General features: G+C 39.7%; 1 protein-coding gene across 4 annotated transcripts in view; it reads left to right on the top strand.

Moving 5' to 3' along the window:
- Positions 1 to 14950, top strand: part of LOC121911866 (coiled-coil domain-containing protein 85C-like) — a 41308-nt gene extending 26358 nt beyond the window's left edge. Inside the window, exons 3-5 of one of the 4 annotated variants that reach the window (XR_006099964.1) lie at positions 8421 to 8582; positions 8788 to 8845; positions 13833 to 13857. Coding sequence is in view for 1 of the 4 variants with exons in the window: in XM_042433764.1 (XP_042289698.1) it covers positions 8788 to 8845; positions 13833 to 13848 (74 nt within the window). In the remaining 3 variants the exon portion in view is untranslated. Of the gene's footprint in view, positions 1 to 8420; positions 8583 to 8787; positions 8846 to 13832 lie in introns of all 4 variants that reach the window. The other 3 variants (XR_006099965.1, XR_006099966.1, XM_042433764.1) reach the window with 3 other exon arrangements.
- The last annotated feature ends 1956 nt before the right edge of the window (positions 14951 to 16906 follow it).

Genomic DNA, 16906 nt, shown 5'->3' with positions numbered 1-16906 from the left:
ATAATAATAATAATAATAATAATAATCTTTATTTATATATCACTTTTGTGTGTACTGAGTCTGCAAGCATCAGATCCTCTGGCAGGGTATTCCATAATTTTGGAGCCCTGACCGAGGCCTGGTCAGGATTTGTTATAAATCAGGATTTTGGAATGGTAAGTAAAGACCTGCCAGAGGATGTGAGGCTGTGCACTGGCTCATAAAGAGTCAGCAGGTCTGCAGTGTATGAAAGGGCCAGCCCATGAATAGCTTTAAAAGTGGTAATTGAAATTCTAAAATCAGTTGTAAAATGAACTGACAACCAGCGGAGGGATGCCAGAAATGGGGTTATGTGATGTTGTCTGTTAGACGATTGAGACCATAATGAGTCGTTGGAAAAAATGATTTGACATAGTATTTCTAGAGAGAAGCTGATGCTTTTTGAATGGGAGGCAGGGATTTTTTTGGAGCCAGCATCTAGCGGCCGTCAGTGGCATTGCACTTTAAAGTACTTCTGCATCAGCTTCAGCCTCAACCCATGGTAGTTGCTGCTTGGTTCTTATGAGTCCCTATTTAGTTACAGGCAGAGATAGAAGTCCCTCCCATATGCATAACCTTACTGAGGTCCACTAAACCTTGACCTCTATGTAACAACTTTCAACGAGATACCCAAACATAACCACTGTACAACTGAAGCTGCACCAATCAACATTTTTATGTTATCAATGGATCAAACTATGTGTAATGTGAAAGGGGTTGATTTGAAGTGAGGAAACCACAGTTCCCCTCAACTCTACTGAGTGTTTTAATGTCTTTCAGCTTTGTTTTGGTTCAAAGTTGATGGCCACAACTTCACTGTTTTGGTTCAGTCTCAGCACTCTTATTTACCTAATTTCCAGCTGCTTTCAGAAAAAAAGCTCTGATAAACCCACTGTACAAAGTTAGCAACATAGTGGAGTGTTCAAGAGTTGGTTGACACCAAAACAGAGCTAGAAGGACAGTGAATATTGGCCTTTGTGGCAAGAAACATAACTCCAAATGAATGCTAATGTTGCTACATGTCTGCTGGATGTGTAAATAGGCAAGTGTTTGCTAACACATTAGCCATATCGACTTCATAAGGTGACAATAAGGTTAAATTTACAGCTTGTTGTCATGCCCCAAAGCTAAAAATAGAGTACAGCTTTAAATCTTTAATTTTAATCTTAAACCCTAAACCCAGTCATAGGGCCTGGCCACGCCAACACTTAAAACAGCACATTTTCACAGAATCAGTTCATTTCAATGGAATCACTGCAATCGCTTGCAGGGATGAAATACGCTGACAAATCAATACAGTGGAAGAGCACTGAAGAGAGTAACATTCATACCATCATCTCTAAAAGCCCATCATTACAGTAGATAGTTAGGTGCATTTGCTATTAGGCACTTACCGATACCAATTTATTTTTAGTAAATTTACACCTGATTAATTGTCACTATCCTGTTCTATCCAGCCTGCTGTACTGCGCATGTGTGTATGTATGGATGTGTGTATGTGTGTGTCTGTGAAAACCCTGCAGAAACACAGTTGCTTTGTTGCTAATGGAGGGGAATATTACCTAGGGACAATTAATTTGACAGTAGCATCAATGCAGATTGAGTGAGAGAGAGCGATGTAGTGAATGCATTATGTGGGGGTATGCTCATGGCTGAACAACACTCTAATTTCCTGCTACAGGCTCACTGGGTGTGTGTGTGGTATACAGTGGTTTATGCTCCACTGGTACTTTCTTACCTCTGTGTAACTTAATCCAAGCAAGCCTATTAGTAATTACCACATAAAGAGAAGTGAGATACAGGCGAGCAGTTTGTCAGGAGCAGTTTACATTCAGGAAAAGACAGATTAATAAGGGAAAGTGAGAGTGGAGCTGATGCACAGTATCCTCTGTGGACTCCAGTATTCACTACAATGCATTTTCTCAAACTCCAGCATAAAATGTACCTTTTAATGCATATGTCAGCAACTTTGTGTGAAGGTTCATACAGCAGTGATGTTTGGTTTGAACCAGTTCAACCTGCTAGTATTATAGCCACTCTTTCTTAAAGGGGACCTATTATGCTCATTTTCAGCACTATATTTTATTGTGGGACTCCACTAGAATAGCTTTGCATGATTCACAGTTCAAAAAAATCCTTATTTATCTTATACTGGCCCTTTATGCAGCCCCTCAGTTAAGCCTCTATCTGAAACAGGCCGTTTAGCATGTCTCTTTAAGGCCCCCCTCCCGATGAGCTCACTCTGTTCTGATTGGCCAGCTTCAGGAAGCTTCCTTCGGCTCTGGAGGCTACGTAAACAAACTATAGTAGAAGTTTCACTTTTTCTCTTTGTTTAGTCCAAATGTCAACTTCTCAAATCCATCCGTACATGTTTGAGCCTGAATCAGATCTGAAATATCAGAGCGAACATTTGCAGCAACGAAGATTACAGCAGGATGTCTCTGTATGGTATGGTATGCTCATTACCCTACCTGCTCATTCTTTGTACTGTATTTCACTGTGGTTAAGGACGCTCACTACGGTACCAGTAGATCCCCTTAAAAAAAAAGTGAATTTAATGCATGTCTAACTTAATTGCACCCAGAAGAACAGGCAGCCCTTAGTGATACGTCAAAACACTTTGATGCATCTGCTGTGAAAATTGTTTTTCTGAAGATGTCAAGGGGCAGCTAGACCTGACCAGCTGTTCCATCCAGGTGGACAGGCGGGGCCACACAGACAATAGAGTTCAGATTGAATGTAAAGCATATTTTAACCTTGCTTGCAGTCTGTGTTTATTTGCAACAAACAACTAATATATAGACTGCAGCCTACAGACAACACTTTTAGCTCTTAGCTAGCAGAGTACTGCTCTCTGACGTCCTCAGAACTCTCTTCTTGACTGTACATTCATGAGTTGGACACAAGTTTTCCTAAATTCACATTGCCCAGAGCGATTGTGTGCCGGTTTACTTCCACTTGCATGCTTTTATTGACAGTATATGTGATTGCACCGCCTCCAAAACTTGCTTCACATTCATCCTGAACACACTTTAAAAGTTCAAGTAGGCATATTCACTATGTATTTTATTGTATTTTTGTTTATTCAGCAAGTACATTTGACACATTTGGCATAAGCTAAAAAAATAAATGTTTGTCACATCTTTTGCCCTTGATAAGACACAGATTTTTGAGGGCATGAGGACAATCAGTGCGTTTACATGTACTTAAGTAACCAGGTTACTCAGAAAAACAGGTTATACACATCAGTGTCACCAGGTAATTTTGCTGGGGCTTCAGCCGTGAATGTTTTGAGTGTAGCCTATAATAAAATTTTACACGTAAGCGTGTGTGTGATGCCATTTAGCCATCTCTCAAATTCAGAAATAGTGTAACTTGTGTAACGCAGACTTTCATCACTTTACAGCTGTTCGCTCAGACCGGCTTCCTACTGCAGTTACTGTTGTAGCTTCTGGGACGCTCATTTTGTTTTGTTTGTATGCTTGTTTGAGACCCAGATACGGCTGTTACTGTTAACAAGGACCAACAAACCACCACCAGCTCCTGCTACGTGGGTGTTTAAAATAAACGAACCCTCCATGCTTTGTTAAATTGACGTGTTATTTTAACCATCCAGTTTATCTGCTGCTGCTGCTGCTTTACATTACATTAATGTTACTGTAGCTTGATAGTTTGGATAACTTGACTGCTGATGTATTCCCACTGTGTGTCGTTTGTCCACTATTACTGTAATTAACACCATACAAGTTAAAGTTCTGCTTCATGCTCTGTCAGACTTTTTTCCAGAGTGAGTGAAGGAATCAGGAGAGAGGAGACAGAAGTGAGGAAGAACTGCAGGATGTCATGTTAATGGTGTTGAAAGAAAAAAAAGGAGAAAGTTTTAAAGAAGCAGTTTAAGGAGGAAAGAGAAACACACAGAGGCGGCCCAGGTGTCAGGTGATGGAGGGACATGAATACATTTGAACCAGGAGGCAGAACAAGTAAGGTCTGACTTCCTCCTGTGTTTAGATGTACTGTTCTGTAAATATTTTTAGAGGCACAGTCTGTTATCCAAACTAAAGGACATCCTGACAAACAGAAGTGAAAGCAGAAGATTAAACCCTGCTATAAAAGGACTTACAGATCCTTGAATACAGGCACTAACACTACACAACAACTCAGTTATTAGGAAACAAAATGCTGATTCATCATTCATCTGACTGATTCATCATCAACAGTCAAAGTGTTATCTTGATTTGGCTTTCAGTTTTGTTATTACAAACACTGATGTATAATTAAGGACCATATAAATGATGTGAGAATCCAGATTTGTTTTTAAGATAGACCGACTGGTCTTGGAGTTGCCGCCAAGCTATTAAAGTGTAAATAGCTATCCAAGGACTTTATTAGCCAGAAATGACATCAAGTGATGGGACATAGTTCAGCCATCCAGATGTAGCTCACTGATGTTAATTTGCTTTTGTATTTTGCATGTAAAATATAATTTGTCATTTCCTGTGGATGGAATACATTTCCCAGCAGTAACCATACTTAACACCAGAATTAATTAGGCCAAACAGAATGAATCCACTGCATCTCAATTAGGTGAAATAGGACTCTTCTCTCTTTTTACAGCATTCACTTCATGATGTTGGCTGATAGAACTGGTGAATTTTCACATAAAGATGTTGTCTGCTGTAGGTTTACTGTATATGATATGTAATGTGGGGCCTCCATTCTTATGAGGAAGTAGGTCCAGAAGGTGGTGGAGCCTTAGAATATTTGGCAGGAAAGTCATTAAGTCTTGACCAGAGGGCCTGGTGGATTATAGGATGGTATAGTACAGCAAGATCAGGGACACACACACACACACACACACACACACACACACACACACACATGGGCCCAGATGAACAAATGAAAGCATGCATACATGCATAATAACACACACACGATTTGAGACAGTCCGGGAGGTCAGGGAAGGTCTCTGGCAAAGTTAGGCTGAAGCTGGCAGCTTGTGTTGGTGTGTGCAAGTATGGGCTATTTGTGTAAACATGTGTGAGCATGCACAAGCTTGTGTAATATAAGGCTGTGTGTGTGTGTGTGTGTGTGCGTGTGTGTGTGTGATCAGAGGTCCTGTGTTAAGGACAGGCCTGCTAACTAGGCCAACAGCTGCTTCCCTGGCAATTCATCTCCAGTCAGCTTTGAAGCCATTTTTTTTCTCCCTATTATTTCAACACAGGAACATTTTGCATATTAATGGAGCTTATATTCTAGTACACTGACCACCACACCCACACATACACATGCAAACACCACACACACATGTATTTAAAACTCCTTTGTAGAACTGTGCACACACCGAAACACAAGCGTCCAGGTGTCGGCTCCAAGCCTGCTTTATGTGTTATGTATTCAAATAAATGCAGCATATTCACCTTGTCTCTGTGTGTGTGTATGTTTGTGTGTAGCAGCAGCGTGGGTGGTTCTGATTGTGCACCACAGAAATTAGACTTTGTTTAAATTCTGAAAAGCAGCTGCTCTGTACCAACACCAATTATGTGTGTGTGTGTGTGTGTGCGCGCCCTTTGATGGTGGACTGACGGCCAGTTCTCTCGTTCAAAGAGATCCTTCATTTCTGTTCTTTCTATTCCGGCTTTCTTCAATAAAAAACAAAAACAAAATTGCAGAATAAAATGCTGGAAAATAACACACACACACACACACTGACTATTCTTCTCTCTTTCTTCCTGACATACTCTTCATATCCCTCCTTTCCTCCGTCCATCATTCTCTCTGACACACACAGTGAGGTGCATTGAAGCGAAGCAGAGCACACAGCTGTGAACCAGCCCAGAGGCCTGTCCTTCCCTCTGTGTGTGTGTGTGTGTGTGTTTGTGTGTGTGTTTCTCTGACAGCCTGGACCACTGGGACACAACCAGAGGCGTAAGCAGGTCAACATGAGAACGAGGGCAGTATGAGTGTATGAGAGAGAGAGAGAGAGAGAGAGAGAGAGAGAGAGGTGGAGTAGCACTGGTTGATCCAAAGAAATGTCTGTGTTTGGCTTTAATTAGAATATTCACCACCTTCAAACACACACGCACACACACACACACAGACGGGTTGAAGTGTGTTTGAGGGTTGATAAATGATCACAGTCAGTGGTCAGCTTCTCTTCCTCTTCACAGCTGCTCTGCCACATGCTCACATCAAGTTGTACTGTGTCACCGTGGTAAGCTGGCGGAAGCAGCCAATAATGCTGCAGCAATGTGTGTGTTCTCCCGTTTATGCTGGATGTGGTAAACTTGATGTGTGTGTGTGTGTGTGTGTTATGAATATACCACCTACACTGTCCAGCTTTGACTGCTGCAGGGCGAATATGCAGCAGACAGATCTGCCCCCTGTTATCTGGAGAGCATTTTGATTTGGACACTATAATATCATAGTGATGTAATAGATTAAAACCAAGATGGTGGATAAAGCCACTAATATGAATACAAAATAGACAGAGACGGAGAAAGACAGAGCACTTTCTAGCATTTTACATGGTCTTCATCACTTGTTTAGCCCCAAAAATCCAACTCATCATCAAGCCTGCTCCTCTGTAAGGCACACACAAAAAAAACAAGAGTCTCAGTTGTTAAACAGTATTTCTTTATGTGCTTTAGTGTTTCTCAGCAGTATCGGTGCTGTTTTTTTTTCTCCGGTGGAGTGCTGAAGATTTTTGCTCTCAAAGTTGCATCCACCAGCGAGCTGATGCTGTCATTCAAGGGTAACACATTTATGATGTGCGTCAAAACACACGCATCCATTGTTTTCTATGTAAGCCTGCACAGCGAATTGACGTGTCAGGATGCAGCACTGTCCTATTTTCCCATTGCGGACATACGTCAACTCCCTAGAAGAGCAGTAATTTGATCACAGTCTCACTGTACTACAGCTGCACCGCCCCCACACTTACGACCCAGACAGGTGAAACACAAGAGGCTCACGGCTGTGTTTTGGATGATTAGTCTGTAAATATAACTGTACAATACTGTAGGTAGACGGTACGGTAGGTAGGTAGTCTGACAGTCGCCAAATTTTCAGCCACCTGATGAAGATAGGCAGTTCTATTCTTTGCAGACTTTTCTCTGTGAAGTTTTGGATATTTTGCTCACCTACATGTGGATTTAAGGGTGGCGAAGTTTAAAATTTTAAAAGTTTAAAGACTGCAGGTCGCCACAGTGTTTTTAATGATGATTCCATAGTAAAATACTTTAGGCAGAAGTTTTAACAGTTGCTGAATTTGAATCCATTAGGTGAAAATTAGGAGGTTGTTTTCTGTCTGGACTGTTGTGAAGATTTGGAGGTTTTGTTAAATGATAGATTTGATACTGATGATGTTTTGGAGAGTGTTTGTACTTTTTGTTATCTGCTCCTCTTACATAAAGACAAAGTGAGGCTTTTTAAATTTGTTAAACAGCTGTTTTTTTTCCATTTATCATAATGTGATATTAATCAGTACTGAGCTCTGATCCAATTTAGGCTACTACTATGCATGGATCAGCTGATCAGCTGATGACTGTACTACAATCTGATTTTCATTGTGGATTTTTTGTGGATGTGTTTTCAAGTTGATGGTCTAACAGAGCAATGTGTATCCTGTGTGTCACTGAGAGAGAGAAAGAGAGAGAGAAAGCGTGCTTTGAGTTGATCTTCATCTCTGTGATATTAAAACATGTCATCAGACTGTCCTTGGCTTCTTCCTCGGGCTGTTGTCACACTTGGAGCTTGTTTTTCTGATTTCAGATATTAATCCTCAACACTCGACCAATAGCCTCCTTTTGCCCCAAAAAACATTTATTGCAAAATCTGAGTTCTTGGCTCACCCCTATACTGTACCTTGACACGCCCGATGTTTGTTATGAGCACCAACTGAGTAATATCACAACTTGGTCCGATGTATAAATTAAATTAAGAAATGTTTATGTGATGTGTAGATTGCCGAGCAGTTTGATAATGTCAACGTAATCTTACCTGATCAAACCGAGCCGACATCCTCGTCTCAGACGCTGTTCCTCTTCTGCTTCAACAAAAGAGCTGCTGGCAGTGACGCAGAGCAGAATTCTCCAGCAATTAAGATTACAGCTTCTCTTTTCATAAATCAGTGTAATTATGTGTGTGGTAGACAGTGACAGTATTTGGCGTGACTGGCTATGTTTCTTACCGACTGCCACGTCAGTCAGCTGGAGGTGTGCTGCTGAAATACAGAAATGGTCACAGAACAGAGGGAAAACCAGCAGCCACTTTTTCTTGTCAGCATACAAGAGTTGTCCTAAGAGTGTATATATATATATACAGCATAGATGAAGCCTATCAATGTCTGTAGCTGACAGTGAAGCTCCTCTCTTTCACTAATGCATAAGATTTTATGTTTGCAGCTGGAACTAGTTCAGGCAGACTGACATATCAATGGTAACTGTCCCAAAAAGAAAGCAGAGGGGAGGATGATGAGTAACAGGAAGTGGAGCCAGTGCCTGCCCATCCATGACAGGAATCAAGGGGGATTGACAGGAAAAGAGTCAGAAGCAGTTCAGAGTGAGGTGTTACACTGTGTGTGTGTGTGTGTGTTGGTTTGGAATAACTAGCAGAAATCTGGCTCATTAAAAGACTGCCTAGCCACCAGCTAGTGGTTGAAAGTCACATACAAATACTTTCTCACACATGCATGTACACACACGCACATACATGGCTATGAGTGGTGCCATCGATCGGATCATTGACTATTTCTATTGATATCTTTTGCAGCTCTGATATCTGCTGGTTGCTGCACCAACTCCTGTAGGAGTGTAAAGCTTTGGGACAGGTGAGTCACATGCATACACACACACACACACACACACACACACACACACACACACACACTGTGGGGGGTGGAATGAGTCACGGACAACAAGACGCACGTACATACACTCATGTAATTATTTACTAATAGTCCCACATGTGTGTATGTATGCGCGTCTGTGTGTGATTAGTACAGCTCAGCCATGCAGACGCCAGTGCATGTGCATGTGTGACTCCTAACACACAGTGTGTGCATCCTGCACTATTATGTTTTGTTACTATTATGATAATGTAATCAGCCCATTTTGGAGTTTGATAAAAGTGTTAATATCGTGTTTTAATCAGCAAAGTTCTGTATTTAATTAAACAGTTGTTTCTGAAAGTGAGGTCATGTTTATTAAATGCAATAATAATCTGTCCCTTTGAAACCAGTTCCAAGCTGATGACTCAGGTTAAGGTATTTTAGCCAGTAGAATGTCAAACAGGACTTGTTAAAAGCTTACAGGTTTTTTCATCCAGATTTTCCACTGCTTTTACCTGTAGGAATTTGAATTGAAATTATGTGTAGCCTATCCTTTTGAGGTACAGTATTTGCATTTTCTATTTGAAATGATTATTTTATTTATTATTTATGGACATTAATGCTGAAAAGAGTTTAAATAATCCTTTATCTAACAGTATGCTACCTGAATTGCGGGAGATGTGGGAAATCTGCATGTAGCATGATGGAAAACCATGACTAATAAATTGACCTTTGTGTGGTGGAGTGCTCCTTTGCTGTAATAAAAAAATGAGTAGTGCAGCTTTAATTTATGATTAATGTTCATCAGGCAAGTGATGAAGACCCAGTGGGATCGAAATGTCGCCTTTTTCAGTCAGTAATAAAAAGACTGGGAGCTACAATCCAGTGTGCAGACACTTTCTTTCCTTCATTTCATTTGTTGTCCTGCACCTGACCTAAAAATATGGTATGGGATGTGCACACACTATCTCTTTAATGTTACAATAAACACATGACTGGGCTGTCGCCAGGATTTTAGAGATAGTGGTCACAAGCCCCAATACCTCCAGCACTTTGCCACATTGTCACTATCTACCAAAAACACACATTGCATTTTCTATATCCATTTAATGGTTTAAGTCAAATTGAAATCACAGTTAATTTTCCTTTTTGCAGTACAAAATAATCTCAAAGTGATTATTAAATGCACTGTTAATATTTTTATTATTAAAAGGAAGAGGAAAGATATGGTCTGTGGGGAACTGTCAGAAATGCTTCTTTTTCTCTCAGCACTACAGCTGACAGACTGGAAAGCTACAATACGATGTTAGCAATGCAGTTTTACTATGTGGATGTTTGTTTTATTGCACAATTATGAAACCAAAAAATCTAAAACCTAAATTTCTACTTTTTTTAAGTACAGAATTTTAGGCATGCTAATGGCGGAGCTCTATTGATGGCAATGTCAGTCTGTTGGTTGGTTGGTCCAGATCTCAAGAATGGACTGCTTTGTAGTTTCATTGGTTCATCCTTTGGTGATCTCCTTAATTTTTTCCTAGTGCCACCATGAAGTTGACATTTTTGTTTTTTAGTGACATGTCTCAACAACTGAAATGAGTCTCTCACTTAACTACACACATTCATGTTCCCTTCAGGATGAATTGTAACAACTTTGATGAGCTACTGACTTTTCATCTAGCGCCATCATCAGTCAAATTTCAATTTGTCCAATACTTTGATTTATGATTAATTCCTGCAAAAGTAATGACTTCCCCATCAGCCTTAACAGCATGCTAACACTATATTTAATTACATTAAACATCTGCAAGATTGTTACTGTGAGCATGTTTGCATGCTGATGTTAGCATTTAGCTCAGTGCACCAATGTGCTAAGTGCAGCTTCATAGAGCTGCTAGCATGGCTGGCTGTAGGAGAGCACAGAATATGTAAAATATATTTTCTATAAAATGTACCTCTCTACATGTTGGTCTAAATGCTGTCTTAAAGCTATTTCCACAATGACAAGAATATAATTCTGGTGAAGTGATGCAGACAGGAATATTGACTCTAAAAACTAATTAGAAACAGCCTTAAAAAATTAAATGTGTGTAATTTATGTGCATTAGTATTAGAATATAAACTCATCCTAAGGTTTTTAACTCCTCCAAATTCCCCAGATACAATACTGAGATTATGGCCTCAGTGGTTGCTATGGACACATGGAGCAATTTTTGGGGCAAGATGGGGCACACCTGGTGAAGGTAGCTTGCAGTAAATTGGATGTATTATAGGAACGATAACAGGCCCAAAGGTGGCTATTCACTCTAATTATGCATAAGCCAATTTTCTTTTTGAATTTCCAGGTTTACTTCTGCACTGTGCAGCCCACTGAATAGCACAGGTGTGTTTTTCTTGCCCACCCACAATTCCTGCTTGGCCCATATACTTTACATTGAGACAGACATCTCTTTTATAATGGTGGTGTATGGAGAAATGCTTTTAAGGCCGCAGGGGATTTTTCACTGCAATGCTCAAAAGTAGCCACTGGGAAAAATTGGCAGCAAGGCTGGAGCACCCCGGTAGCTGAATGGTTGCTGCACATGCCACTTAAGCACAATGTCCCTGGTTTGATTCCAGCCAGGGACCTGTGTTGCACGTCATACCCAGTGATGTATCCAGGACATAGTGACTGGGGTGGCCAAGATGGGACAGAGCTAGTGTGGAGTGGCCATGGCGTAGCGCACCTTAATGAAGGGCAGGTGATCAAAATGTGTAAATACAGATGTTCAGTGCATCACATTGCTTACCAATGCACAGATAGATAGTCTCTGGGAAGCAGTGGTTATTTATACTTATTTATACACTCATAACACAGAGACAGCACAGTGTGTAATGCATAGAGAAGAACTTCAAAGAAGATTCTTGTTTTGCAGTTTTTATTTATTATCTATTTTTTACAACCTAACTGTGTGGAAAGGAGAAATGGAACAACAGGTTATGGAGAGTCCCTTGAGAGCACTTCGCTTGTGTCAGTAGCTCAGATTCATCTCTGGGGAACACCCCCAACTCTTGAAATGTTGTCCAAATAAGGAAATGTTTGTAAAGTAGCAGGTGGATGTGGCCCCCCTAGTTGAGACCTGCTGATAGACGTAACAGCGGAACAGAGGAGAGAGACTGAGATAGCAATGTAACCGACCTGCACGCTGGTATTACCTTTTTTTTTTCTTCCCAAAAACAAATAATTTTTAAAATATTTGTATGAAATAAATGTTCGTAAAAAACCCACTATTTGTGCTTTGCCGAATAACGTATTTGTATTCAGGCACACCCCTACAGATAACGTTATCTACATGACACAGTGAAATGCTATTAAACTAAACTGAACAAACTTACTGTGGTGGGTGTAGATAAACTAAACATTTCACAGGCTTTGTTGTCTCAAAATGGCTGTTAATGCTATCTATTAACACACATTAGTCTGTGAATTACATATGCTAATCGCTAATGCTAATCACTAGCACAAAACGCTAATGCTTCCAGCGTATACACACATCCTGGCCCCACATGTACATTCAAATTCACATTGTGTGCAACCCCAAACCAACGTCCACAACACTTACTGGAGTTTACTCTATGTTGTCACCATAAAAGTCTCATTAAACTTATTTTACCGAAACATATTTAAAACGGTTGTCAGCTATTATTCATATCATTAGCCGTGTTTCCATTAGATTCACAAGAGAATTTTAAGCTGTTGCAAATAATCTAAGCTATGCAACGGATAGTTTCATCAGAAGATGGCGGTATAGGCTTAAATAATCCGCCAGTAATCAGCGTAGAAGTAGTGGTTGCCAACTGGAAACAAAACAAATTCTTATATTGCCTTGATGAGAGAAAAATGGAGAGCAGGAATTTGTTTCAATTGGGCAAGTAATTGTTCTTTCATGTCAGCTAGTATTGGCTATGCTTCATGCTATCTGGAGATGCCGGAAGATGCTAAGAGCGGAAACAGCTGATCAGTCATGCGAGTTAAATGTTCGCTATGTCATTATTTATTCAACAAATGCATTTCCATTACCTATTTTGTGCATAAACTCTTTTGACATTTCCACAATCCACCTCAAGCAAGCATAAAAATTTTCTTGCAAAATTGAGGAAGTTTTTTCGAATGTTGGTGTTTCCATAAAGCCTTTTTTAATGCGATACTTCAAAATGCACATAAAAATAGATTAATGGAAACCGTTAGCTCAGCTTATGGTCACTGTGACCAGAGTCCTGAGTCCTGATGGCCAGCACGTACTTCCAATTTTGAGACCTGCTTTTTTCTGAGTCACGGTCAAAAGTCTGCTGACTAGAGATCAGCTCTAACTGCCTCAGTCATACCATTACTATAGTATACAGAAAGAAATGGTAAACTGTCCCTATATCAGCTGATCATCTGTCATCATTGATTGCGTTTGTCCTGCCTTATTGTGTTGATGAACTTGACCAACAACCTATCAGATGTGTGGTGTCCACTTGGATGGCCAGTGAAATTTCAGGGGGGGGCTGTGGTCACCCCAGGCCACCCCCTAGAATCACCATTGGTCATACCTATCTCTCCCCTTGTTTCCTGTCTGCCACTGGCAAAAAAGCCCAAAAAATAATCTATAAATAAAAACTTGGCAGCAAGGCTGAGTGGCAGCGCCATATCCAGTTGTCTTAATACATCCATGGCAGTAAAGGACAAGACTCTTCGCATATGTGTGTCTTTATGAGAGGTCACCCTGGTGTGACCCCTGCTTTAATGCATTGGCCGCAGGGTGAGTGATGGTGCTGAGTTAATATTTAATGATAAAGCAGTACTTAATGGGTGAATAAATCAGCCTCCAACTTTTCCTGGAGAGGGCAGATCCCTGCATGCTGCTGAGCACAGGATCTGCATACACACATATAAAAACACATATACATACATACATACATACATAAACACATGCAGTAATTGCACTGTTTCCCTCTTGTCTTCCAGCTTTGATGCCTCCTGACCATGACATGCCTCTTGATCAGATGCTGCTGCAACAACACACACCCTAAAGAGAGATAAGGAAGGTTATTAGCAGATGGGTGGATGGAAGAATAAGTGGATCGATGCATAACTCGTTGGATAAATGATCATGAAATTCAAAATCAAGCAATGAAGGGCGAGGGAGCAGATGAGTGAAACAAGGCAACAAAGTGGCATAACACTGGAAACACTTGAACACTCTCTTTGCCCTGTCTGCTGCTGCTGCTATGCATTTCCTGTGGACTGCCAGAAAAGACTGAATGTCATTGTTCTAATGGACAGAGGCTCATTCCTGCATTGCCAAAATGAAGAGAGGGAAAAATATTAAGACAGCTGAGAATCTTTGTGTTGCCAACAAAATAGTCCTACCTCTTTGGAAAGACAGTGACCTTCTGGAAGAGAGATGCTGTATATGGAAGAGTAAGACCGGAGGTTACAGCCCCTTCTCTGCAAAATCACAATGCCAGTGATCATTTTAAAACTTAATACTCAACATATGATAATAGTAACTGCTTTTACAAAGTCATTGTGGACCTGAAATAAAGCACAAAAGCTGTTACTTAGTCATTTTAACTTTAAAGGAAACATTTTATTAGATATACAAAAGAATAGTTTCAGTTTAATACAACTTGAGTCTTATTTTCATAGTTTTGGCCAGCATTCTTAGCAGTTATAATTACTATACTATAATATTACTGTACTCACCAAAGTAATTGCTGAGATATGGGACATTGCCACAACAAAGTCCATCTATGTGGTTTGGAGTTTAGTGTCACTCCCACGTGTTCCTGTTCTTGCATTCATCTAAAGCTGCAACTATTAGTCGTATAGTTGATCAACTGAAAATTATTCAGCAAAAATGTGGTATAACCATCACTCATTTTGAGTATTGATTTAATAAAATGCCAAATTTCCTTGTCCCAACTTTTTCCTGGTTTCCTCAGTCCTCCTACTGCTGCAAACTGAATATCAGTGGATTTCAAACTGTTGCGACTGTCCAACAAAGCTAGACATTTGAGGATGTCACCTTGGGTTTTGGGAAATTGGATGGGATATTTGTCACCATTTTCTGACATTATACAGATCCGATGATTATTTTAGAAAATAATTGACAGATTAATCAATAATAAAAATTATTTGTTGCAGCCTCAGACTTATTACTGTTTAAAAAAAATCTAAATTCTGCCTTACGTAATTTGGCTAACATAAGAGTTTGCTTAAACCCCAACAAGGGGAGTATAGTGTTATGGATAAGAATGCTGGCCAAAACTACATAATAAAGTAATTATCCTTTTAAGACCCTGTCTGGCAAACAATTTTCTTCTTTCAGCATACAATCAGTTTGAAATTACAATTGCACAGTTAATATAAATTGCTCAAATTTGACACAGCAGTTACCAGCACAGCTAGCATTTACCTCCTGTCTGAAGAAAATAAGCTAACAGAGAAGCAAACAAGTTCCAGTTGCCATATTTGGAAGTATGTGTAGCTTCTGTGTGAATTTTCTTTCCAGTGTAGTTATGAGGCATTTAGCCAGGATGCTGTAATTTAAAGGGTTGCAGAGAGAACAAATAGAGGGGGGATATAAATATGTTCATGTTCAGAGGAGAAGAAAAGGTTTGCTAATTTTCTGCTCCTCGTTCAGCTTTTGTGTCAAGGTCTATTCCTATACCGACAGTGTTATAGTATTCTAAACCTTGTGTCAGCGTTTAGTCATATATATGGTGCCTGTGTGTGTGCTTGTCATTTTCCACACTCCCAGGTACAGTATCTGGTCATGGACAACATGCCTTCAGCATGTTATTACAGCATGTTAAAGAGATGAAGAGTTGACACAGAGAGATAAGGAAAGGACGTGGGTTGTACAGTGGATATTAACTTTCAACACTATTTTCAATTTTTCAATATTTTTAACAACTCAAGGTTTGAAATCACTTAATCATATTTTCTTTTATGAGTCTATAGTGGGAAAGAGTTCTGATAATATATTAAATATGGAGAGCTAACCTTAGATTAGGGCTCAACAGTTTCAGTAAAACATCTACTTGCCACTTTTTGCAATTGAATTTGAAATTATTTTTTATTATTACAGGCCTATATTTGTGGTTTTCATAGTTTTACACAATATATTATCTTGTTTCCACATTAATTGATTCAGATAAAATGATACAGTTACTATCAAGTTCCTCCCAGCATGTTTATCTGACTTGCCGTAAGTCAGATAAAAGTCAACTTCTGAGTACACTTGGCTAATGCCCTAAAGAAAAACTGAACAGTAGGCTATAGCTCACATTTATCAGTATATTACATTGGTGGTGTACTTTCCCTTTTAATAAAATTCCACTTCAAGAGTAGCATTATATTTATTTAAATTGTTACTTCTGGCAATGTTTTGATATTGACCCCTTACGAAAATGTTCACAGCTCTGCACTGTAGCTGCTTAAGCTAACATTAGCTTCACAGACTTACAGGATGAGCTACCTCACACTTACCCTGGAGGTCTCGTTCTGAGCTTTTAAAGTGACAAGCTTAAAACAAAATGATATGCATAAAAGTTTGAAGGGAGACTCTGACAACTCTGTCCACCAGCTGTCATTTACTCTTGTTTACTGTAGAGCTACCAGTTAGCAAGTCTAAAATTGACATCCGGCCATCACCAACAGTAGAAAAAGACTCACCACTCTGTTGGTCTTTTATGAGCAGCAAAAAGACACAGAACAACCATAATCGTTTTTCACACAACAAAGGAGAGGTGTTTCTTCTTCCACAAAACCCATTTGGCCAAGTAAAATTCAACATTTAACAGAATGCATCTCTTTTGTTTGGCAGGTTTAAAAAAATTTCATTAAAGGGGACCTATTATACTTTTCCTTATTTTCAATCATATATATAATATTACAATGTCAGATGTTCATATTAAACATGGTCAAAGAGTCAAACAATGAGGTTAATATATGTAGAAGTAATCCCTGTGAGCAAAAAGCACCGGCCTCAGACTGCTCTGAACACTCGGTTTCCAATGTTTTTTTATACTCTC

Source organism: Thunnus maccoyii, chromosome 14 (genome assembly GCF_910596095.1).
Source record: "Thunnus maccoyii chromosome 14, fThuMac1.1, whole genome shotgun sequence".
NCBI lineage: Eukaryota > Metazoa > Chordata > Actinopteri > Scombriformes > Scombridae > Thunnus > Thunnus maccoyii.
This window is presented reverse-complemented; position numbering and strand designations above follow the sequence as displayed.